The 24,689-nt window shown below is 45.2% G+C and overlaps 1 protein-coding gene across 13 annotated transcripts in view; it reads right to left on the bottom strand.

Annotated features, from left to right (window-relative positions):
- The window catches only part of acaca (acetyl-CoA carboxylase alpha), an 84,251-nt gene that overhangs the window by 31,429 nt on the left and 28,133 nt on the right, over nucleotides 1–24,689 (bottom strand). For 6 of the 13 annotated variants that reach the window (XM_088616265.1, XM_088616267.1, XM_088616264.1 and 3 more), the window contains 16 exons: nucleotides 23,284–23,307; nucleotides 20,656–20,799; nucleotides 19,765–19,867; nucleotides 18,341–18,448; nucleotides 15,946–16,002; nucleotides 15,652–15,696; nucleotides 11,171–11,212; nucleotides 9,338–9,553; nucleotides 8,836–8,991; nucleotides 8,493–8,717; nucleotides 5,516–5,671; nucleotides 5,027–5,173; nucleotides 2,449–2,718; nucleotides 1,900–1,997; nucleotides 1,337–1,481; nucleotides 946–1,056 (listed from right to left, as the gene is read on the bottom strand). In XM_088616265.1, the coding sequence (XP_088472391.1) occupies nucleotides 946–1,056; nucleotides 1,337–1,481; nucleotides 1,900–1,997; nucleotides 2,449–2,718; nucleotides 5,027–5,173; nucleotides 5,516–5,671; nucleotides 8,493–8,717; nucleotides 8,836–8,991; nucleotides 9,338–9,553; nucleotides 11,171–11,212; nucleotides 15,652–15,696; nucleotides 15,946–16,002; nucleotides 18,341–18,448; nucleotides 19,765–19,867; nucleotides 20,656–20,799; nucleotides 23,284–23,307 (2,047 nt within the window). The remainder of the gene's footprint in view (nucleotides 1–945; nucleotides 1,057–1,336; nucleotides 1,482–1,899; nucleotides 1,998–2,448; nucleotides 2,719–5,026; nucleotides 5,174–5,515; nucleotides 5,672–8,492; nucleotides 8,718–8,835; nucleotides 8,992–9,337; nucleotides 9,554–11,170; nucleotides 11,213–15,651; nucleotides 15,697–15,945; nucleotides 16,003–18,340; nucleotides 18,449–19,764; nucleotides 19,868–20,655; nucleotides 20,800–23,283; nucleotides 23,308–24,689) is intronic. The other 7 variants (XM_088616270.1, XM_088616269.1, XM_088616271.1 and 4 more) reach the window with 7 other exon arrangements.

Genomic DNA, 24,689 nt, shown 5'->3' with positions numbered 1-24,689 from the left:
GCGAAATACCCTGCCGGGGCCTGACAATAGAAAACAATTTATTGCCAGACATCAGTAATGACAAATCTGTCCATTATTACTTGTGAGCTCCAACAGCAGAACAACCCACAAATATCTTCCTTTACCCATTCTCGCACCCCCCCACACCCCCCCCCCCCATCTCTTTTAAGATTCATCGGGTGTAAGGCAAGGCACTCAATCCATCTGCTCCAACATTGTCATTTGCATTTCATGCCTCCCGGCTTTTTTTTGAAGTGGCAATACTTTGATGCAGTCAGAGGGACACATTATCATTATTTCAATTTCCATGGCAAGCCGTTTTGGAGAGAGACAGAGAGAGGGAGAGAGCCTGTGTGTGTGTGTGTGTGTGTGTGTGTGTGTGTGTGTGTGTGTGTGTGTGTGTGTATGGTTGCATGGAAGTAGAATTTTGTACTGTGTGCGTGAGGCAAAAAAAGAGGAAGGAAGAATCTGCAGGTTCTTGAAGGGGGACCATGAGATTCACTCTTCTAATCTGAGCAGCGATTTATTGTGTCTCCTGATACAGCAGATGAGACAAGTCATGGCGAAGGAACGCCCAAAGAGACACCACACAACGAGACAATGACGCTGCTGCTGTCATAACAAGCCAGCCCCCTGCACAAGGGTGCATTTGCTCGAGACAAAATGCAGAGCTCTGTCATTTTAAAACTGGTACGCTCCAATCCTACAGCCCCTGTTTTGTAGGCTCCTGCTTTGTTTTTTGTGTTCCATCCCTTCTATATTGCCTCCAAGTCAAAGCGGAACTTGGCAGAGGGTTTTGTAAGAAGAGGCAGTCGTGGAGATGCTGGTAGGGAAATCCTTCACTGGCTAGGAAAGCAGTGTCTAGGAAAGTAGAATCTCATTCCCTGTGCAGTTCTGCCCATCCATGTCACTCCCAACCCCACCTCCCCCCCACTGCCCACTGACCTTGTTGAGAGCCCCAGCTCCAGTCAGGATGATGTGGGAGTTTTCAACCTGGATGGTCCTCTGGCCCAGCCTCACCAGGTATGCTCCAATCCCAATCGCGCGGCACGTCACCTGCAAGCACATGTACATGCACAGGCCATCAGGACCCAGCTGGCAGTGGTCTGGCAGAGCTGAGATCTGGAAAGCAACAAGCTCTCCAGCTTCTGCTCTCCTGAAGCACGTCAGCCAGTACACTGTGTCTGTGTCCCCTCTGAATGCAGGAAGGTGATGCTGCAAAAGGGAGACTGAGCAAGAGTGGGGTGCAGGGGTATCTGCAGTGCTGTGTGCCGAGTGTGAGGGTGTGAATGTGGGCAAGAGCAGCTGTAGGCCCCAGCCAGCCTGCGTTTCTCACCAGATTCATGGTGATGACCTCCTCGTACGCCAGCGAGGACTCTCCTGCGATCATGCCTGAGCCACGCAGGTTCTCCACGCCCAAGCCCTCCTCCTTCCCAATGATGTCTGTGATCTTGTACCTGTAGGGATTGGGACACAGCAGTCTGCCGAGGTCGTCAGGTCAAACAGAGGTCAACAGGACGCAAGGCACAAAAGCGTAGAGCCAGCTAAGGCTGTGTGAGATCTTTGATGTAGAACTAAAACCAATGGGATGGACTGGAAACATTTAGTAACACCTTCCATGGATGTAATTCTCTTTTACGACATATATACTGTATTTAAGAATGTGTGCAATATAGTGCATTAAAGTAAGTAAATACATTAAAGAGGTAGAGTTCATTGTCAGAAATGCTATAAAAGTATGTGGAATTTTAACCTGGCAAAATGTCACAACATAAAAGCTGCAAGGATGATGTCGCAAAATGCAAAGAAAAGCGATAAATGACTAAAAATAAGAACAAAGACCATGATCCCGCCAGCCAATGTTGGTCCCGAATTATTCAGTGACCCAGCGCATCTCACCTGGACTCCCCCTCGTCTTCCACATGCTCACAGTGCACAGAGTTCAGCGCTGACACCTTCTTATAGTCCTGCGGGGTGAGGTACAGGTACTTGAACCCCTGGAGGCACAGAGAAAACACAGACAACACCGTCACGTCAGCAGGCTGCCAGAGCCATAGTTCAACTATACCATGCTTGGGTACTCTCCAACATGACCTGTTTCACATTTGACTCAATGCTTTCTGCACCCGGATGTGATCAGCCGAACGAGTCGTCTGGGGGCGTACCAGAGGGTGGTTGCTTGAACGGCTGGCGAGCTAATCTGCAGCCCCGTCTGTGTAAAGTGCAGAAAGCCGCAAAAACTTCAGGGCCTGAGAGTCAGACTGCTGATCTTAGCCTTCTGTCGGTAATTCACCTTCATTTCATGGTCAGCTTGTCCACGAGAAGCAGAGCTGCTCATGCTCAGGATCTGCATCTCAAGGTCTTTCTCAGCCAAGGGAAAAAGCAGGGAAAAAGTAGAAGGCGGGATGACAGAGAAAGCTCTCCTGTGATCACTCATTTGTCTCTCACCTTGTAGGGGTCGCTGAGGTCCTGCCATGCCACGTGGAACATGTGGCGGATCTCCTCGGCCAGCCCGATGCGGGCCCCGCTGTTGGCGGCGATGTAGATGCGTGGGATGCCCTCGGCCCGGGACAGCTCCGAGGCCTGCTGGAACAGCACGTCTTCCTGCGGCCCGAACGACCCGATCTTGTGGGTGATGTCGTTGCTGATCACGATGATGTCCCGCCCCGTGGGGTACTCCGGGGTCCTGAGGGTCATCCTCCAGGCGACCATGCCGATCTGGGGTGGACGGACACGGAAAGACACAGACACTGGGTGAGCTCCAGCACTGAACAGCGCTCTCGGTAATACTCTCCTACGCTGCCGTTTAGAGTTTCTGCAGCAATGACATTGAAAATCCTCTGGGATTCTGCCCTTCCTGGGGCTCAGAAAACTTTTGCCGAACCACATGTGAAGCTTTTTCATGATGCAGATTATCTACAAACCCAAACCACATGCAGGGAATCCACAGACAAGACTCCATCCAGTGCAATTCGGCTGTGTCTATCCCTACAAGAGCATTGAAATGCACTGAACAGAGGAGCAGAGGTGCTTACAGAGTACTGTCCCCTCTAAGAGTCTAGTGTGTCCACAGACTGAGAGACAGTCAGGTATTTTTCGGTTTCTTATATCTGAGCGTGTTTCAATGTCATGCTACAACAGAAGCACAGTGCCTAAGCGGGAGCACCTAAGTACTAGATACACTCCTGTCATATTCCGACAGGATTGCATTCTGATTTCATTCCAGTTGGGATTTCCATAGCATTCCCATTCTAAATGCATTCAAAATTAATGGCAGACATTTAAGTGCAGCCAGAGTGTCTGTGTCATCCTTCCCAAACCCACAGGCAATTTCAGGCCCTTTGTTTGTGCAAAGACATCAAGACAACTTAGAATGCAAACAGGAGAGGAACAAGAAGAATATTCCAAATCTAGATTTCAGTCTCACACCCCAGACTTCAGAGGACCGCCAGGCTGGTTCCACAGTGAGTGGCGGCAAATACCCTCTCTCGTGCTGCAGTAGCGCACATCAGCCTGTGTTTAAATAATTTACTCCAAATATTTTAGCCATTAAACTGCATGGATTAACCCCCAGCTCTTCACCCTGAGGTCTGGGGCTAATGTTAACGATGGCCATTAAAAATGTCCATGCTCAATTTTGCATTACTTCACTCTGGGTCAGCCCCCTCGGTCCTGAATACATTACAATAAATAATCAGACAGGGTAACTGGGCTAGTTGACCCTCCAGGCAGCGCTGCTTACCAGCTGAACTGGCATCGCCCACTGAGAGGCACGACAAGCTGGCCGACCGTGGGATACAGAAAAGCCACAACTGGAGCTCCTTCAACATTTTCATCGCAACCCGTAAAACGTTAAGAGTGGAACCAATTAGAATGATTTTCAGCTGCCGAAAGATTGTATAAATTAACACACAGATTAAAACAATAGCTCATAAGAACTTGCACGCAAGGAATGGGTTTTCATTCATTAATACATAGATCAAAGATCAAAACACACTTGTGTGAGAGACCTGCACATTGAATGACTGTAAGGACTCAGCGCTTTGTTTTCTAGGTACTGTTACATGTTCCCTCCAGCAAAATATTACAATTTCTAAATCCGGAATGCAGGCACAGTTCTGCGCTGAGCCACTTCAGAAGAAAAAGAGAGACACCTATAGGAGTCAAAGGGGTACTGCAGGGTAATATTATTCTCCCAGCCCCATGTCTACATGCCGAGAGGCTGTGGGAGGAAGACTTGGTCAGGCAATAGCACTTCCTTAGAGCCAGTAAAACCTGAACCAGCAGAACAGCACCTATACTGCTGGTCTCAAACAGATTGTTCACATCAACTCTATACTATCTGGAAGGAGCTCACGGTCATCAAGATTCCCTTTCATCAGTATACCCTTCTGCAAGACGCTGAAGAATATTTTGTATCGTTTGGGTGGCTGTCCAGGTTTTACCACAATGTTGTATATCTCTCTATCCTTTACCTTGTCTAAACTATAATCTTACTGCCCTTTACTAAGCCTTCCTCAACAACTGCCATGTTACACTGCAGTAAACCTTTGCAAGGAGACCCACTCTTGTGCCAAATCTAAGTCTGGAAGATCTTAAAAAATTAAGTTGAATGATGTGATGATGGTTTTTCCACCTATCCCTTCCCTGCTGCAGCTGACTCTCATAGGTTAAAAGGATACATAAGTACCTTATGATTTACTTACTGAAAAAAAATCCCAGCCCTACTCTGTCCTGTATATAATTTTGTCTGAAAGCTGTCTTTACTCCCTGCTTTGAACCAAGCCAGCAAAGCAGGGATTATCAGCCTAGCAGGGGCACTCAGCCCCTGGAAAAAAAGACAGGGAACAGTACTGGCAGGGCATGGCTGGTACCTCAGCCACAGATTTGTGTATGCCCATCCATATCCATATGCTCAGTTTGCCTCTTCACAGTCCCAGTCATGTCACATGAACACAATGTGGCACCCTGGGATACAGCTGACACCCACTTTCCCACCTTTCTTGGTTAGACTCTGCCCCCTCACCTCATTTCCCCCTGGAAGGCGGTTCATCTGTACCAGCTGACCCTGGGCATCCAGCACCAGCTCTGTGTAGGTCAGGAGTTCAGAGGGCAGAGGGCACTTGGGCAGGTGGGCATAAGCCTCGGTAGACTCCCAGAGCTTCAGCAATGACTGTTGGGGTTGGGAGGAGAAAGAAGAGCACTTCAAAAGGGGCAGTGAAAACGACAACATTTTACTTCCCTCTCTAGGAAACGGGGCTAAGCTGGATTGTGGTAAGACAGGAAAAGATGAACATGGCCCACCACCTCTCCCACTCACAGACCCGTTCAGGTGCGTCTGGAGCTGAGAACAGCGGAGCAGAAGGGTGTGTGGGTCCCCTTCCTGCTGATCTCTCCTTCGTGGTTTGTGAACAGCGAGAAACCTCTGCGTCTGTAATGGGGACGCTGTGAGCAGAGAAGAGAACCACATCTGGAGTGTGGACACAGTGGACAGTCTTCGGCTGGGAGTCCATACCTGCCTGAACATCTCGGGGAAGTCATACACATAGGTGGTGCCCAGCGATTGGGCCTGGAAGCGCTTGGACTGCAGAAGATCCTTGGTGACGTAGGGGGTGTTGATGAGCATGCCGTGCAGAGGCCCCTGCTTGTCCCCATACGCCTGGAACATGATCTGGAAACAGGAAGAACAGGAGTCAACAGGGCACCAGTCTCGCCAAGGACCTTTTTACTTCCTCTCTTCCTCTGAATCCTGGAAATCCCTTGGAATGTGCTTCCGTTTGCATCCAGTTTGCAGCCGAGCTGGTGGTGCTGTTACACACTTTTCTGAGATTTCTGTACACACAAGTTCTGTACATCATTGCAATTGTACTGCATCCTTTATGGGCTTCCAACCATAATAGCAACTAGTGACGTGTTTCCTCTCCAGAACCAGTGAGCAGGATGGCCCAGCTGATGTTACAATTTTGGAATATCTGAAGAAACATTTCATCAGGACAATGCCAACACAGTGCACTTCTTCTGAATCAGAATGAAAATATGGACCAGAGGACACGATGGGAAACACCGAGGCAGAACATGTAAAACAGGGAACCAGAGGCCGTGCCTTACTCAAAGGATTGTTGGGTCTGCAATAAGATAGCCAGCAGAACCTAATGCCATGGCTTCCTTCAAGAAACAGCTGGCTGAGATCCTTGGATCAATCAGCTGCTGATAAACAACCAAGATAGATGGGCCGAATGGCCTGCGGTCATTTGTCCACATTCTCATGATCTTTGTTTTCTTATTAAAGTAGGTGCAAGTGGCAGCATCTGACTGGCTTTAGTTTGCTAATGACTGTGTGGCTCTGTGGTCCCGGGTAATACTAAGTCACACCAGTGAAAGCACCCAGGGACAAACACCAGACCCAGGCCTATTACTCCCTTTTCAGTGGGAGATAAAGGGCTTTTTCATGCCCCCTAGTCATCCAGAATGATTTTATTTGAGTTTTATTAAAACCGCTGTTACTGTCATATGCAACACAGGGAAGTGTTTCCAGTCACGAATTCGTGAGGCGTGGACAGTGGACAGGGATGCTCCGAATGTCCCAAAAAAGGAGTCTTTTTAAAAGAAGTACCAGCTCCCCTGTTCAAAACCCTGCCGCATGCCTCATGTACAAGCTACAAAGAAAGAAAAGGTAATTTTTTCACATGAAAAAGGGGTTATTGTCACAAATACTGCAATTTAAATGGCTCCATTATTTAGAGGCAAGAATGAGCCTGCCTTGCAGCTACAGTGGCATGTGTTAATTAAGAAGCTTGTGTGCAATACATTGCAACTGAATCCTTATTTAACACTGTCTGGGAACTTTAAATAGAAAGAAAATTAAATATTCTCCCTCTATCCATAATTTATGAACACAGACACCTTTTCTATATATAATGTAACATTGCATAACAAAAATCCTATTATAAAGAAAAGTACTTTTTGGATATGAAATCCGTTTGCATGCATGTAAACATTTATATATTTTATTGAAATCATTGCACAAAAAGTAACAATGGCTAATTTGCCATTCCGTAGCGATTACGTTAATTTCATTTATTTACGCTGTCTCCCGTTGCTTCTTTCAGAGAGAATGAGAAACAGGGCTGCGCATTTCTATAGCTAATCCCTCCCACTGTAATGGGAGTCATGGCTCAGAATGAGTGAAGATCTGGTCACATTGTTTGCCTCCTAAAAAATGACACACATTTTCAGGACCATTATGTGGCTTCAATTTAACTGTAGCTACTTTTTTTTTTGTTTGACCTGAAAATCAAACACTTTTCCATCCGGATTTGAAGAGGTTGCACGGCATTCTGCCTCTCTTTTCATTCCGGGAGAAAGAAAATACGTACTTTCGACTTTAATGAATGCAGATGTGAGGTAAACAGACTAATGGACCTGTTGCCTGACAGGCACATGTAAGAAAAGGATGTGTATTGAATCCATGGTGATTGAGCCGAGCCCAGAGCGCAGACAGACTGCAAATGCTAGGCTGTTTAACACAATGGTGGGTCACCAATAAACCCAGTACAAACACTTGTCTCAACCCTATAGAGGGCAATTTCAGCCACTAACCTCTCAGCTTCATTTCCTTATAGCTGTTTCTGGAACTTAATATATACTTTACTTGCAAGGTGCTAAGTTGTACCAAGAAAGCAACAAAATAGGAATAACATCCATGTGCATCCACTTACCCTTTCCTAAGACAGATCAACAGAAAATTAAACCATAGAGTTACGCTGTAGTGTGACTGTCCTGTGTTTAATGACCAGATTATGGGACAGACCGTGCTCAGGCTAGGACTCCTGCAGCTGTCACAGCAGAGATTGGAAGGAGAGACTTCCAGGTCTTCACAAAAATCATCCTTTCAGAAGGATTTTCTTGTGAACGATTCTCTTGTAAACATCGATTCGTATTTAACATGGATAAACTGTACACACAGTTTTATTTTGACTATGTCATTAGTAGAGGAACAGGTAAAGGTTTATTCCAAGCTGAAAGGAAAAGAGATACAAACACCTGAACATCTCATAGCAAGAAATGAACCTTCATCTGTTTCTTTGCAGCCGACGCATGCTGAATCAGCACCCTACTAGACCTATGTCAATGGTATTTGCATGTATATGTATAATATATGCATAATACATTATAATGGTATAGTTGTATGAAAAAAGATGGCATATGATAAGACTCCAAAACCAAGGCAGATTTCATTTCACAGTGTGCAAACGTCAAGCTTTTACACAAGCCTTCACCTTGTGCTGGTGCTGGATATTTCAGTATCATTACCTTATTATAATAATGTTAAAGCACCATTATAACACCATCCTTTCCTGCTTCATCTGTGCCCTCTGAAAGACAGAGATGGGCCTCGTCTGTGAACGCTAAATGCAGTTTTGTAGCTGTGAGGGAGTCTGTCCCAGAATCCTCTGTGGGAAGAGGCAGTAAAAAACGAGCGAGCGCCCCACCTTTTGGTCTTTGGGCCCCACCTGTCCCGTGCGGGAGTCGGTGACCTCCTTGTACAGGCTGATGTCCAGGTAGTAGCCCGACTCGTTGGTGAGGAAGAGCCGGATGGGGATGGCTTTGCCCGTGGGCGTCAGGCGAATGTTGATCTTCAGCTCGGCCTGCAGGACCCTCAGCTTCCACAGCCGGCTGCCGTACCGCATCACCATGGAGCGCACGGACTCCTCGATCTGCCAGCGGGAGAGAGGGGCGGAGGGGGGGGAGAGGATGCGATCAGCCTGGGGGTGCTGGCGGGGCGCGCGCGCAAGAGGAGGCTCGGGGAGAGCTCTGTCAGCCACCGGCGCCGACCTTGGAGGGGTCCATGATGACGGTGGGGACGAAGTTGAGGAAGATGTGGTTGCAGTCGGTGCGCACAGTGGTGTTGTTGAAGGCCACCTCCAGCTCGTCCATGGCCTCCAGCAGCAGCCGCTCCCCCTCGTTCTGCAGGTACTCGAACGACGCCTCCTGTACACGCGACAGCAGCGGCCAATCAGAGTGGTGGCACAGCAGAGCAGTGGCACATGGCACAGCGGCAGGGAGTACGCTCATCCAGCTCAGAGCACCTTATTCATCCTGATCGTCCATGATTGTCTGCCATGGTGCCTCACGGAAAGTTTGCAACCACCCTCTTGCCCCCCACTCCCCAAACTAATACAGTCTAAAACGACATCCCAAGTCATCTCTGGAGCCAGAAATGACAAACCAAGCATTCAGAGTTGCGTAGAAATGGGACAGACCAGCAGTCAAGCGTGACCTGGGAGAATTTACGACTAGGTCGCTGTCAGGACCGCTCGGGCAGCGACTCACTCACCTTGGTGACGAGGTCAGAGTGGCGGATGATGGCGCGGACGAAGAAGCGGTAGTCGGTGACCTCTGTGCCCACCTCCACGCGGGCGGCGCCCAGGTACAGGTGCATCTTGTGGTTGGCGCAGGGGATGGCGGTCAGGGCGAAGTTCCGCATGCGGTTCAGCTCCAGCTGGAAGGCCAGCGCGGGCTCCAGGTGTCTGTAGATACGGTCCTCTTCGAACTGCGGGAGAGAGGGGACCCGGTGAGGCTGGAGCCGCCGAGTGACACTGCATATCCAGGTAGAACGTGAAAGTGTACTTTAATGTAAAAAAACGCGAGATAGAAGAAACACATACTGTGGGTTGTGGCTTCAGGATGTTATGGCCTGGAAAATACGTTCAGAATGAGCGCTCTACTTTTCTGTCAGGGCAGTAAGCCTCCAATTAAATGACAGCTACCTTTCTAAAGTCGGTAATCCTCTTAGTGTAGAGCCTACCCATTCCTACGTGTGGCAAAGAGCCTTGAAGTCAGCCTAGGCTATTTCTTCCTCTGCCCTTCCCCTAACCCCAGATTCAGGCACAGACACGAGGATCAGGGGAAAGTTATCATGGGAAAGCTTGAAAAATTTTTTTTTTTAATCACAAAACACTTTGCCCCGGGTCCTAGACCGTGCTATCTTGGAGCACAAAGTCACAGAAAGCACTCAAATATTCCAGGAGGAAAACTGATACGGCTGTGTCTTTAACGGAAGGGGAAAAAAAGTCCTTTTGAAGAATAGCAGGGTTACTGAGATGGAAAATGCCCACAAGCTACCAGGCTGGGCTAAGTAAATGAAATAAAAGGCAATCACATCCTATTAATGGGAGTCATTCCTCTCCGAGGGGGAAATAATTATAAAGTTCATTACTGTAATGAGTCAGGCACTTTTAGAGGAGCAACCAGAGCTCAGGGAAGGAAAGAGCCATCATAGATCAAGACACACAGTGGCCCATGGAGCAGTGTCAGGTTCTGACTGGGAGGGCAGGGGCAATGAAGTACAATAAAGCCCCCTTCACGCTTTTACACACCCAGGAAACACCTGGCAAACACGCCTTGCCGAGAGAAACTCCACTGTTTTCTCAACTCTCCCGTTACAGTAATTATATTTAGTAAACCTGTATCCATTCAGCACAGTCCCCGTTCCATTTATCGTGCGGCTGAGAATTGTCTGGTTAGTCAGTGAGCCCTTAAACTAATCAAAAGACACAGCAGCCACTAAATTCACACTGATATTTATTTGTTCTCCAATTAATGAAATAATTATTCTTATTACTTCCAATTGAAAAAACAGTGGCACACTAAACCTGCAACACATTTGTTTTTGCTTCCTGACACTTGCTTAGAACATCAGCATCACCCTGGAGATCTCCATGCTTTACCTGCTTGTTTCTCTTAGTGGGTTTAGAGAGAAGGACTTCAAAGATGTCTGTGTTATTTTTCCTGCATGTTGGCTCAGCTGCACATTATTTACCCTCAACCTCAGGATCCAGTGCAGGACAGTGCTTTTAAATTCTAATAGAAGAACAAAAAAGCCTTTCTGATTTTAATGAGGCCTTTTTTTTTTACTTTGCCTTGCACTTTAAACAGCCTTTCCTTGTTCAATTTTGAAGTGCCTTGGAACAAACAGAGTCCCACATCTATACAAACAAAGAGCCTCTGGTGTTGTTTTAGTAAAATCACCCCTGTGCACAAACCCCATGTAAGAAACCAGCACGGAGAGGCTAAATCAAACTGAACGTGGGTGCAATGCAAAGCATTTTGGTAAAGTAATGACATGCGAGGAGTGTCTTGCAAACAGAGGGCTCTGTAACCCACTTACCTTGTCTCTCGCACGGAAGGTGAAAAACTTGGGAAACTCTCTCTGTTTAAAAGGCAATAAGACAAGAGAAAAAGGCAGATCATTATAAAGCAATACCACCATTATTTTTCATGATCCCCTTCGCACGCACAACCCCAAAAATAAAACTGTAGGCAAAAATAAAGGCCCTACCCTCCACCTAAAACAGAATCAGGATAGAGCTCACACTACACACAAAAAACAGAATATGTGCATAGCTATGACAATCAGAAAAAAAAAGTATTAGCAAAGCAAAACACCACCACTGAGGGCTTAGGTCTAATTAAACACTCCCCACACCACTCCCACCCCCCACCCCCCCCCTCCAAAATGTGAGGAACTGGGGAAGGGGATGAAGCTGACCAAAAGAAGAGTGCAGGTGGGTTAAACAACAGCGTTATCACCATGAAGCCTGGGCTTGACAGAACTCCAGGGCTAAGCAAGGTGGTGCTTGGTTAGTACAGGGATGGGAGACCTCTAAGGAAAATCAGTTTGCTGCTGTATTCATTGCTAGCTAGCTAGCAGGGGTCTCTGGTCCAGAGGAAAGAGGATCTCCAATAGCCTAATAATCACTTTTTATTAATAAAGCGCATTTCCAAACACAAGGATGTTGGACAGAAAGATGGAAAAGAGGAAAAAAATACAATGAAAAGTTAAAGGAAAAAAATGAAACAAGAACATACAGGATAAACTGTAAGACAATCAAACATAGGCACTTGAAACAAAAAGGTAAGCTCTAAGTTTAAATTGAAAAAAAAAAGTCAAATAATTTGTCTCTTGCAGTGGCACTGTACTCTACTTCACATGACATATTAAACTGTGGTCCTGACTATTTGGCCAGTGAATTTCCCTTGGCACTGCTGTTAACCCTGATGTCCAGACCATAACTCATTTTAGCCTGCAGCACACCCAATACCTACACTTCCCCCATTTAACTGGTGAACCAATTTCTCATTTTTCCATCTGAGCTGCTGTGGAATGGGGCTTCTGCACGTAACAGAAATGGAAAAGTGCCACACACATGCAAATAATTATTATTACCATTGTTATTAATTATTAAAATCAAGCATGCACTGTGATTAAAAGTTTGGCAGGAAATGTTAATGGATGGGTTAGTGGAGAACACCACCCCTTGTCCCTCCCTCGCAGCCCTTAATTTCAGTTCAATTTAAAAGCAAATAGCAAATATTTGCGGAGCTAGACCTTCCACGCAGGGGCACGGGGGCCCTGCTGGGTTATAATCTGATCACCGTTATGGAAACAATCAGAATAATTCCCTTAAATGAGCCTGACGTGGCACCCCGCGAACCAGGAGATTTGGAAGAAACCGTGGTGAGAGCTATCCTAATAATACCGTTTAACGACCCAGCGCCGGCAGAAAATTGGGTGACTGCCGTCGCAGACTCCTTTGCTACAGCCTCGCTGTGCGGCAATTAGCAAGACTGTAAATAAAAAGGAAACCCAGGGAGGGCGCCAGGTAAAAAGCTCTGGAGTGTCGCACTCTGAATGCTTCCAAAAAAAATGAAGAACCGTTTTGGTGAAAACCAGCTCAGCACAGTATTTTGAACAGGTACATCTCAGCACGGCCCATCAATTCCATCGGGCGGCAACGGTTTTTAATTCAATAAACCGACTCGGCGTATTCACATCCACGCGCCGTTGGCAGAAGTTCTAAATTGTTCAGTTTCAGCGAAACTGCGTATTTTTAGGGAAAATAAAATATTGGTCTGCTGTACATCAGTATGTCCTTAACATTCACAGATGTCGATATAATTGTAAGAGGACTCAGATTTACTTAATGTTGCACTGATTTTCCAATGGCAGTTTTAAAGTAAATTATAATGAATTAGTTTATTATTAGATAAAAGCAGTTCAATAAATGGATTCCACCAATTGAAAACCTCTCCTGTTCCTTATATGTGAAGAAGCCTGGAAGTACTGGAACTCGGGATGGGTGAACTGCAGGCATTCAGCATCACGACATGAAAGGCTTCCAGGAAAGATAAATAACCGAATGGGCCGATTGCCCTGGCTCCGACCTACACGCGAGGTTAGTGCAACTGTGCTCGAGCACGCCAGAATTGGAGCGAGCCTTAGGCATCTTGCTTTGCGAAGCAGACGCTGTTATTTGACTGCACTATAGCATCAGTGCACTGTAATTTTCATTACTGCGAAGAAAGAAGAGGCTTTGTACCAGTGCCAAGCCAGAGCACCCAACTCTCAGCAATTTGTATTTGCAATTCGTCCCATTCCAAACACGCCACACGACACCCATGCACAACAATCAGTCCCCTCCTTGAATGGTGGGAGAAAAGAGTCGAGGTGGAGTGCGTCAATAATCCACTTCCTCAATGCAGTCAAGTCAGCGGGAGAGGGGATTTTTAAAATGAAAGAAAAACATACAGAAGAGCAAAAGGACAGTTTAATAGGATTTAATTTGGGGGTGGGGGTGGGGGGGGGTGATGAGGAAACCGAGCGCCTCTTTTATCAGAGGCACCTTATAATTAGGAGGGACACAATGACGGCAGTGATTATCTCCAAGGGCTGTGAAACAAATCTGTCTCATTGTAATCAAGGCCCGCTCTTGTCTAATCAAATGAGGGCAAAAGGCAGTAATCCCAGAATTAGGGCAGAAAATGAGTAATGTCTGACATGTATCCAGATTCCTGAAGGGAAATAAAGCGGGAGCTGATGAGCAACGCCCTGTCCGCCCTCTCCGAACAAAAGCACACGAGGATTTCTACGGCAGATACACGGATTCACAGAGAGGGTGTGTTGGCACAAGAGCCACCACAAGAACAAAGAGGTTACAAAGAGAGGAGGCCATTCAGCATCTCGAGCTCATTGGGTTGCTGATAGTTCACTGATCTGAGGATCTAATGCAGATGTTTTTTTTCCTGAGGAAGCCCACTGGGTTGACTTTGCCAATGTCCTTGAGGATTTTGGATTGAATTCTGTGCTATTATCTTCTGTTCAAAACTAAAAAGATTAGAATATCAAAGTAACATGCTCCTATAAGCTTGGAACTGTGGGCTCTTCTCTGGAATGATTTGAGAGCAGAACTATCTTTTCAGTAGCACTGTGAACAAAATGGTGAACAAATGCCCACCAGGTGCTTGTCCAATCTTGAATATTGTCTATATACCTGGGATTTTTGTATATATGGACTGAACTTCAAGGTTAGGATGATAGGTAGAGTTAGGATTAATGTTGCTGTTAGATTTAAAACCAAAATATTTGAGTATGCTTAGATAAGGGATCTCCAGCTCTGGTCCGGCAAGTTTTATAGGCAGCCTTTAAATCATCAATTTCGAAGGCCTGGAACAATTTAACTGTGATCAACTAAGCAGGTGGTGTGCTCAATTAAGAAATTTAGAGATCATCTGGAATCTTTCAGCCATCAGGTATCAGTGTTCTCTTTATTGAAACATAACCAACTGCTCAAACAAGTGATGCAGATCTTGAAATATCAGTTGAGTTAGGGTGACCTATAAACATAACTGGAGTGGGGCTCTCCCGGAACAGGGCTGCAGTCCGCCGCCAGCGATAAACTGGGCACAACAAGTGGTGCCAACAGCAAAACCCACAAGCAGTACTGTGCCAGCGCTCACATCTCTGTAGCTGTGGAGTGTCTGCTGCCACAGCCCAGGGAGTCACACCAAGAAAATGGTGCCCAGCTGTCAATATGTTATATCTTGGCCTGGCATTAGAACAATAAAACTGAAAAGTGAAAGGTGATGGGCAGATGAAACACCGCTCTTACACAGCCATTCAGTGGACCCTGAGCTTATGTGTCGAGGCGGGGGAGGTGGGGTTGGGGAATGTCAGACCCTATCTTAAAACAGTACTCTTCATTTGCACCCTCACCTTTTTGGATTAGGTGTTATCCAAAATGACCTGATAACTTTTAATTCAAATAAATTAACAGTGCTTAAACATATTACAAATTCTGCTGCATTTTGTAGACTGTGACTTGGTTTAGATTGGTTGCCTTTAATGAGATCCAGCCCACCCCCAACACAGGCCTCCAGTGATCAATGCCCTTAAAAGTTATTTCCATCGTACTACATTCACAGCACAGCGACAGTATTTAAAGGATGGGGCAAACTGCTGAATGGATTAAAATTACACACCTGAAGAGGGCTCTACAGCCAAAACGTCTCTTTTCTTTTCAGCAGGTTTTTTCCTTTATCTGTTCCTTTGCAGCCTATGCATACTGACGCAGTAACTACTCGAAATTATTTCAACATGTTGTTTTCAATCAAGGGGGCAAAAAATAGAAGAGCAACTTTAAAGTGTGATGGTTTGTCTGAATAAGGCCATTGGAGACCCGAGGGAAGCAAGGGAGAGGAGGAACATGTGTGAGAGATCAGTGAGTAAAACGCACTATAGGCAAGGGACTTTTATAGTTGAACTGTGCAGACACTGGCACCATGAGGCAGCTGCCCTCTTGTCATACTCACATGGAATCTCTGATCCACCTCGCAGTTCACCTGTTTCCTGAAATCCTTTCAGCACAGAAGAGACGGAGGAGAAAGACAGGAGACAGAGCACATCTAGCTATGAGTAGCGAAATTACTGCAAATTACAGAACAAAATCAAGCAAAATTTGAACATTTAAATATTGTTTTACTTTAAAATTACAGTTCAGATCAATAATTCAGTGGTAATCCGCACAAGGATAACAAGCAAAAAATGTGTTGTTTATTCTGATTTTGAATGCATTTGAAGGCCTAGGGCATGCATGTCATAGTCACCTTCTGAGCCACCAGGAATGTCAGCCTACGGATTCCATGTTCAAACAGCAGCGATTTCTGGAGAAAAAGAAAGACATCGATTAACACACCATTCACAGATGAGGAGATGGCACAACTGACTGGACAGAGCAGCCCCATGGTACTTGTGCTTCATAACATGCACTGTTGATGCTCGAGGAATCAGACTTTAGCGCCCCCCTCTGATTGTGGAAATATCCCAACTTGAAACAAACTGTTTACCTTATACACCAGTCCTGCAAATACATACAATCATACTGCATGATATAAAAAAATATGTTTCACTTTATCTACATTTTTTATAGGAAAAAAAACCCTTGCTCCCAAGGGAAGTTAAATCAATCGGTTGCGCTTTCAAAAAGCTTGCTTTTCCGCCATGCATTTTTTCTGTACTGTTACTACAGCAAGTCAAAAGATACAGTAAAGCTGTTGCGTCCAGCAGATTGGAGGCCAGGACAGGTGCTGTTCATTCGAGTTGCACCCTGAGCCAGCCGTGATCGGACAGGGGCGTACAGGTGTGAGCCAGACACTTCGCCCTCACCGCCCTCATGCCAACAGACAGACACACATTCAAACACAAAGCAGCAGGCTCTCTCAGCTCTCCCACGACAGCAGCTCCCGCCTCAGCTGAGACGAATCAGACTACAAGTGTCAGATAATGATGGGCGACTCCGTGCTGCTCTCATTGTGTTATCAACAGCAGGGAAATCAAGCAGCGTGGTTCAGGTTATTATGGTCAGATTAGGTCATCAGTTACCTGGAGCAACTCTATTTACTCAAACTGCTTCAGACTTGTTGGGGGAATTGTTGGGAGTGATATGATCCTAATTTTGCAAAGAACACACTAGGCTAAAAGGCCATTTGGCCTTGTCTGTGTCTCAGCACAGTATTCATCTTTGTTGCTGTGCCTCTATGTACTGTACTTTTACTCTGTGCTGGGAATTTAGCCTACTGAGTAGCTTTCCAGTTATTATGTTTTTTTTTGCAGGTTTTATTTTTTCTTTGGATGCTTTTAACTCTTTTTATTTTGATTTAAAAGACAAATAGGATTACGGCCCCCGAGGTCTGAATTTGAAGTAAATATATATTTTTGCATTTAGATTAATAGCCAGGGTGCAACTTGCTGAAGACAATGAAATAGTGCATCTTTAAAGAAAACCACTATTCATAAAGTGTGTCTGAATTAGCCAAATGCACAAGGTTATATTAAAAATAAAGGATTCTGGTTCCACTATTTCTTACAAACAAATTCAGGAGTCAAAAATGAACCATGAGTAACAGGTTCCACAGAAGGAGAGAAGATCACAGTGTTTCAATAATACAAGATGAAGGCACCTTTTCACTGCTGAAGGAGATTAAAAGGAAGGAACATGTAAACCATTTTAAAACCCCACGACTCTGATAAAAAATGACATGCACGTTGGACAGAAATACATGCAAGCATATCTAGAGTGTAAATACAGACTCCGGCAAATGTGGTCTCTTCAGCATGTTATGGGCTGGGAAATGACTTCAGTCTGATTGCTCCGCTTTTCTATGGGGCGGTAAGCCTGCAATTAAGTGACGGCTACCTTTCTGAAATCAGTAATCCTCTTAGTGTGGAGCCTACCATATTCCTGTGCAAAGCAGACAGTTTCCGAGCTGCATCCGAGAGAAATCATCGCTCTCCCTGCCTCCTTGTCCTCATACCAGACCTACGCTGAGCAGCTATTCGAACTGAGCTGAGGTGTTGACCGTGGGTGATTGAAGGGAGCTCATGCATCGATTTTCCTTTTAGTTGTCAGGCCACTCCGATGGAGCAATCAGGCAATATTTATTCTCAATTAAAAACAGATTTCTGTACTTTGAATGGGACCAACAAAAAAAACAAACTAAAAACATGAAAAGATATGAATAATTCCCTTGCAATCCTTGCAACTAGAACAATGTCCCTTCATTTTACCTGCAAAATGGTGATTAATCACTAATGGCAGTGATTCTTCTGTTTTAAACCCCCCACACATCTGCAGTTATTTTATCCTCCCAACACAGAATCACCAGTTGTCTGCCTCCCGCTACAATGACTCAGAGGGGCTGACTACAATGCACACCTTTTCACCTAAACATGCATGTTCCGCCACCGCCCACTGTTGGCAAAAGGAGCCCCTGCAGTGCCAGCAACCGAGTCCGAATCGCGTGGGGGCATGAGGTGGCCGTGCAAGTTCGCAGTTGCCCAGCATGCCACAGCAATGGCCACTGTGAGGCAGGCTGCCTCTGGCTCCCTGCGACCACCTCAAGGCGCACCTGGGGATCAAGCAATCATTCACCTGCTTCTCCGGCAAACCGCGCCTCTCTCGTGCCGCTCGAACGGACCCAGCAGCAGGAGAGCAGTGCTCACCTTGGACTGAGTGAAATCTCTGAACATGGCGGCCAGCCCGTCGTCGTCGATGTCGCCGTCGGTCTTGATGGCCACATTCAGGATGTGAATGGGCTCGTCCCGCACGCTCTGCAATTTCAAACAAACGAGGGATAATGCCGGTGTTCCGATATTACCGCTGTAACAAGCCAGTAGGGAAATGCATTTAAATGAAGCCAAATGGCAGGGTGCGGGCTGGAGAGTCGGGCAGGATGGGGGGAGAGACCCTCAGCGCCCTCCTGCCAAGCCCCCCAGTCCCACAGTTTCACTCATCACTTACTCATCCACCTGCTATCACCATGTTTGTTCTGCAATCTACTTCTTTGTTTCAAACACATTTGTTAGGAGCAACTTAATGCAGGAATGCATTTACATTCTTTTTACTTTCCATCAAGTGAAATTTCTGCAAGAGGTCCAGTTTCCAGCCTGCACAGATGCAAGCATCATGCGATCAACTGGTATGCATTAGAAAAATGTTAACTGTCCTCGGTCTTCTAAGCCTACTTTGGCTCTTAAACACTATATTATTCACTTTAAAAAGCAAAAGTAAAAATACGTACAGTTCTTTTAGTACTAAGATGCAGTATATATCAGAAGCACTAGAATTTATACTTCTAGAGTATTATGAATACTCAATACATACACAACACAATACAATTCAGTTTGGTTGAAAAGTACCAAACAAATCCATTGGTCTTAATTCCAGGCTGCTGTGGAAATACACTGGTGCAATATTAAGTGAAAACAGATTGATGTCAATATTTGCACATGGGGTAATAAAACATTGGTGTTAAAATGAGATCATGTGAACAGCTCTTGATATAGGTATTTGTAAGACAAACATGCTGTTCACCTGGGGATCTGGCTCCAAGAATACTCTGCTGAATGTAGTGGAATTTTGTTAAATGTGTTACAAAAAGATGGGAGATTATGAAGGGATTTGCTTTTCTTCACAGCAGCCTTTACACATTGTACCCCGATTTTACCAGATCTCAATACCTTAACACCACTGTGCCTTATTAGTACTGGAATGGGAGTCCACTGATAAACATCAGGATGCTGCTATAAATGGCACTTTGGAAGCAGTAAGTGATGCTCTCCCTTCTAGATCACAATTTGTAATCCAATGACCAACTGTAGGATGATGATCTGGGATCTAGGCAGTGCTATTGTTAAGACGAAATCATTAAAGATCTCATGGCCAGAGTCCTGGACTAATTTCAATATGGGTTTACACAATCTGGCATAGCTGCCCCTTAACTCAGATGGTATAGAAATGTGTCACTTCTTCCACCTGATCTTCTGTGCAGGCAGTGCTAGGTGGAATAGGTCCCCTCTTATGTCTTATGTGTTAAGCACTTTTTTTCTATGAAAGGTGTTACAGGTGGTTACATGTGTCACCTCACCTTACTGTCCTCCTCTCCATACAGAGCAGGGTGACCCCCCTCGGGGAAAGTGGGGCTGGGAGGCGGGGAGTCAGAGAAGCAGCTCATTACATCATTAATGTTCCTGAATGAGACAGAACAGCACAGCATTGACAACACGTTTAACACATTTAAATCCAAGAAGACCACAGGGCGGCTTTCAAAATGAAATTATGATATTAAACAGTGTCTGCATACCACTCTTAAACATTGCTTTGTTGTTTTTTTTTATCTGGTGATTTTCTTTTTCCACGGGGTGGGCAGCTCTCAAAATGCCACAGGAGCTTCAGCTCCCCAGACATGCTGTCAAAGCAGATACTCTGGTTTCTTTCGAGAAGCAACAGGAGGGGATGCTCAGGTCTACCAGCAACCAAATGAGCTAAACCTGATTGAATTGTCTCCTCCCGTCTGTTTATAATCTTTCCCTCTGTTCTTATGCAATACATATTAAAGCTTGAGCCAAGCAAAGGATATCTACAAATATTCATATGGCTTTGAAACCAGTTGATGTTAAGGGTGTTCTTTGTTCTTCCATTCTTTAAGTCTAGATTGAGAACTTGTCTTTTGGAATGCAGTTTTGAGTAACAATTCCATCTCTGCAGCTGTAGGCATTACTCTGTAGTTATCAGCTCTAGCCCAGAGTGTCTTCCGATGGCATTGCATCGTATAGTGTGGAAGATGGCAGAAGGCTCAGGCACGACGAAGATTTCTGCCTGAACCACATTCCCCAGAAGGCTCTGGGGAATGAACTGCTCTTGTACAAGTGGAAGTTGTTCTTACACCAGCTTGTAGAGGCTGCCCTCCTTGGCTGAAAGAGTGAAATGTGCTTTAGCACAGAAAAGGAGCTAGGTCTGCCCGGGCAGTATGGCTCACCTCATGAAGTCCTGGAAGGAGCGGAAAGAGACCATGGCACCCATGCGCTGGCAAGGAGGAGTGAAGGAAGTGTCCAGCAGCACATCGCTCACGCTGGCCACGTGGAGCATGCCGTAGTGGTTGAGATTGGAAGAGAAGGACATTCTGGGGTCGCAACACGGAGAGCTTGTTAGAGCCTTGCAGATCGAGCCACAGACAGTACTAACCACCCCCATCTCTGCCAGCCTACCCCAACACCCTCTCACCCTGCCCTGCTGGAGTTACAGGAGTCTCCCCAGAGGGGCAATTGCTCCGAGACTCCCCCTGAGCTACAAGTCACATCCAATAACAACAGTTTCCAATTGAAAGAGAAGCCACTCCGGTCTTTTCTATACCTTTACACAACAAGCAACGTCTCAACTGAAGACATGACTGTAGATGTATTTGACAGGTTTTTGTTATTAAGCCACAATTTGTTTTCTTCCACTGTCTCCTGCATTGTCAGCTGGGAGAGACCTCCCGTCATTGCCCTTCTCAAAGGTGAACAACCCCACAGGACTTCTGTAGGTTTCAGGACACAAATTCCACTTAATCAGAAATGATTGGTTCACTGTTGTTGCTGGTTTTTTTTAATACACTAAGCTTTGCATCCCTGTAACTCCTTTATCACCTCAGAATCTCTTTAGACACACATATCACTTCTATATCAAAGTATTTTCTGTCTGCCTTAATGAATAACTATTCATTAGTAGCTACCCCCATGTGTACAGGCGCTTTGGTAGCTGGAAGGTCTCCACTTATCCTTGACCCCAGACATGTCTCTAGAGAGAGGTTTGCAATGTAGTGACAGTACAAAGGCTGCAGGAGACGCTCTGTTCACACAAAATGAGCACAGATGAACTACCCTAACCTGCCTGCTGCTGGAGGAGGCAATGCCCTGCCCCTCTGGGCGTGGCAGTTGTGTCGCAGCAAAGCTGCTCACATGCTGCGGCATGCTTGTAGATGCATTTCAACAGAAATCCCCGCTGCAACACAATTTGAGCTGCAATTGGTGGTGCCCAAGGAGACAGCGTCACAGGGATTAAAATAACAAATGAGTGAGACCCAGGGGACTTCCAAGAGCACCTTCGCTCCTCAGCGCTGTCGGACTCACTGCTGAATCCCCCACACCTTCAAAGGCATCATGACTGGTGGCAGCTCTCACACTGCTTAGCCAGCAGCTCGTATCCACTGACTCACTCCAACAGAGCTACTGACTACAGAGCTCAACACTAGGCCTGATACAGGAGCTCATGATGCAGCCGTCTAAAGAGGGACACATGCGAATACGAACATTCTGTAAATACGTTAAACTAAAAGATTTATTGATAGTAACCTTTCATAAAAGAGCTTAAAATGTTGCTGCAGTATTTTGTCACTGGAAAACTATAGCAAATGAAAACATACAGAGAGGCAAATACACACACATCTCATCAGAGCATTGAACCAGTGTGCTGTTGGAAGCCATGCTATTGCTATGAGCAGTTACAATAGTACAGTGCGAGATCACTGTTCACTAGGCTGTAGTTCCATTAGGGACTGCTATGTTTTAGACTAAAGGAAACCCTGATCAGCAGCACAGTCAAATCCGGCACTGAAGACTCTCAGGGCTCAGGCTAGGGAGTCTCTGAACACCCGGGGGGAGCGGTCCTATACTGTGCCACTGCTGCAAAATGACAGGCAGTGCTTGAGGAGGCTCTAGACAAGACACCACAGCCTAGCCCAGCCCTGTTTCCAGTTTCCTGGTGCCTATCATCTTGCTAACCTCCTTTCTACTGATGTGAGATGGTGGTTCAGGTTTTTTCGCTGAGGGCACTTCATAACAAATTAATTAGAGGCCTCTTGCCTCTGAAAAAAACACATATTCTGTGTACTGTGTAGATTGGGGTACGTACACTCAACAACATTATAAACAATAACATTAATTATTATTATTTATTAAAGAAATGGTCAACTACAGAACCACGCATGCCCTCAGGATAGATAGCTCTGAGCACAAATGCTTGTGTCTTGTTTTATGAGATTTGGCAACCTATTGGACACTGGGGGAGATGCAAAGGCTATTTATTTCATTTGAGATATGGGAAGCAAAAAAAAAACTAATAGAATAAAAGAATAGCCCACTGATACCAAGCATTCATTGTAATGTAGCAAGAAATCAATAATATCAACAAAACTCAAAGTTAACAGCGAGAGCCACAGTCTGCTGATCTGTTTCTGAAAGGCATCTTCCATGCAGGTTTGACTATGTTGCTGAATTAATATTGAATCTTGGCAATTATCTATGGTAAACGCAGTGGAAAGTTACCTATAAAAACCTGTGACATTTACAAGCTACAGAAACCATGTAAGGGATTACATTTTTAAAATATTTGAATATCATGTTAAAAAGTCATCATTACAGAGATCTATGAAGTACACACAGCTATCACTACTGTAAAATAATAATACATTACATCTTGAAGCAATTTGCTAAAAAATCTTATTTGTTTTAAAAAAGTATTCCTCATACAAGTAACATGTAGCTTGAATGGATTACTTTTTAGAGGTAATGTCCCCCCCACTGCCTATGGCCCTACTAAATTGCAGTAGAAAGAATTTGTACTATACCTGTTGAGAGTGGGGATGTTCCCTCTGTAATCAAACAACATTAATTACTGTTTGGTTAGTGGCAGGCAACTGTTTTGTAGCTGGATACAGTTAGGCTCTGAAGAGGTGTGTGGCCAACCTACCTGTGATGGTCAGCTCTGCCTTTACTCAGAGAATATATACTGCACATGCATACTATCTTCCTGTCGGCAATTGTATACAGTACCGTTTATGTTGGCAATCAACCTTATACATCTGGTACAACCCACTTTTTAGGATATTTTTGATGTTTTGTTTTAGGCTGTTTTTTTGCTCTGTTTCTGAAAAAAAGAGTATGAGTAAAACCAATTTGCCTTGGTTAAATTTGCCAGTTTGCCAGTTACTGGATTAGATTTGATCGCATATTGAGAAGTATTGGGAACACATCAAATGAGTACTGGAACCAGTATCATCTGCTGCGTTTTTAATGCCAGTCAGTATATGATTGCAGCAGAGCTCACAGCTTTTAATGGAATGAAAAAAAAATCATTCCAAGTTCGAAGACATTCTTAGCAGGAGAATTAAAAAAAAAGCTAATGGTATAAACCCGCTGTTCTCCAACTACTTAGTAATTGTAGTTCTACAATTTATCAATGAATCACATGATTGCAAAATGCAGATAGACTGATAATGAAGTGAATACAACTGCCTTAGGCTTCCACATGTTTAACCATTGTCCACTGTAATGTATGCTGTGGTCTACTGTCCATCACATGGCTCACTCTGCCGAAGTGAAGAAGCTCCGTCATGCACTATGTGGCTGGCCACACACTCTTCTTCAATGACTGATCCTTCATCACATGCAATCACAGTAACACTCTGGCTCTGTTTAACATCATATTCCTGCACTGCTCTTTCTTTTCTCAGTGTTTTCTTTGGAAGCTGGGTTTTTTTTTCCAGACAGGGTGCCATTCAGCCGAGATTTGAATAGATTAAGCCAGGTGCATGCAAATGCATGCTTTAGTTGACAGGCCATTGCTTTTTCTGCCTGCAAGCCGGGGCTTGAATGTTTAAAAAACACTGATGCGAGAAAACAAACGCACCAACAAATAAACAGAAACAACATCAAAGCAGAGTCAGACTGCGCAGGGACAACAGTGGACAGCGAGTGAGAAATGAAAGAACACAATGCAAAATATAAACAAACATGGGGCACATACTTGGATCCAAGGTAAGAAAAGAGATCATATAAATACAACAGCAATTATAATGAGGCTATTTTGAATAGGCATTGACCAATGAGACAGATCCTTCACTAGTCTATTATATTTCTCAGTGTCAGGCTGTGATGTGCTGGGATTGCTGCTAGCATGCTGAAGTTGGTCATTAGCTAACACATTTCTCTTGGGAACCCGGCTGATTGCTGGTGCAGTGCATCAGTGCTAGTC

Source organism: Lepisosteus platostomus, chromosome 22 (assembly GCF_059453375.1).
Source record: "Lepisosteus platostomus isolate fLepPlt1 chromosome 22, fLepPlt1.hap1, whole genome shotgun sequence".
Lineage (NCBI taxonomy): Eukaryota > Metazoa > Chordata > Actinopteri > Semionotiformes > Lepisosteidae > Lepisosteus > Lepisosteus platostomus.
The sequence above is the reverse complement of the archived record's forward strand: the minus strand, read 5'-3'. Positions and strand labels throughout refer to the sequence as shown.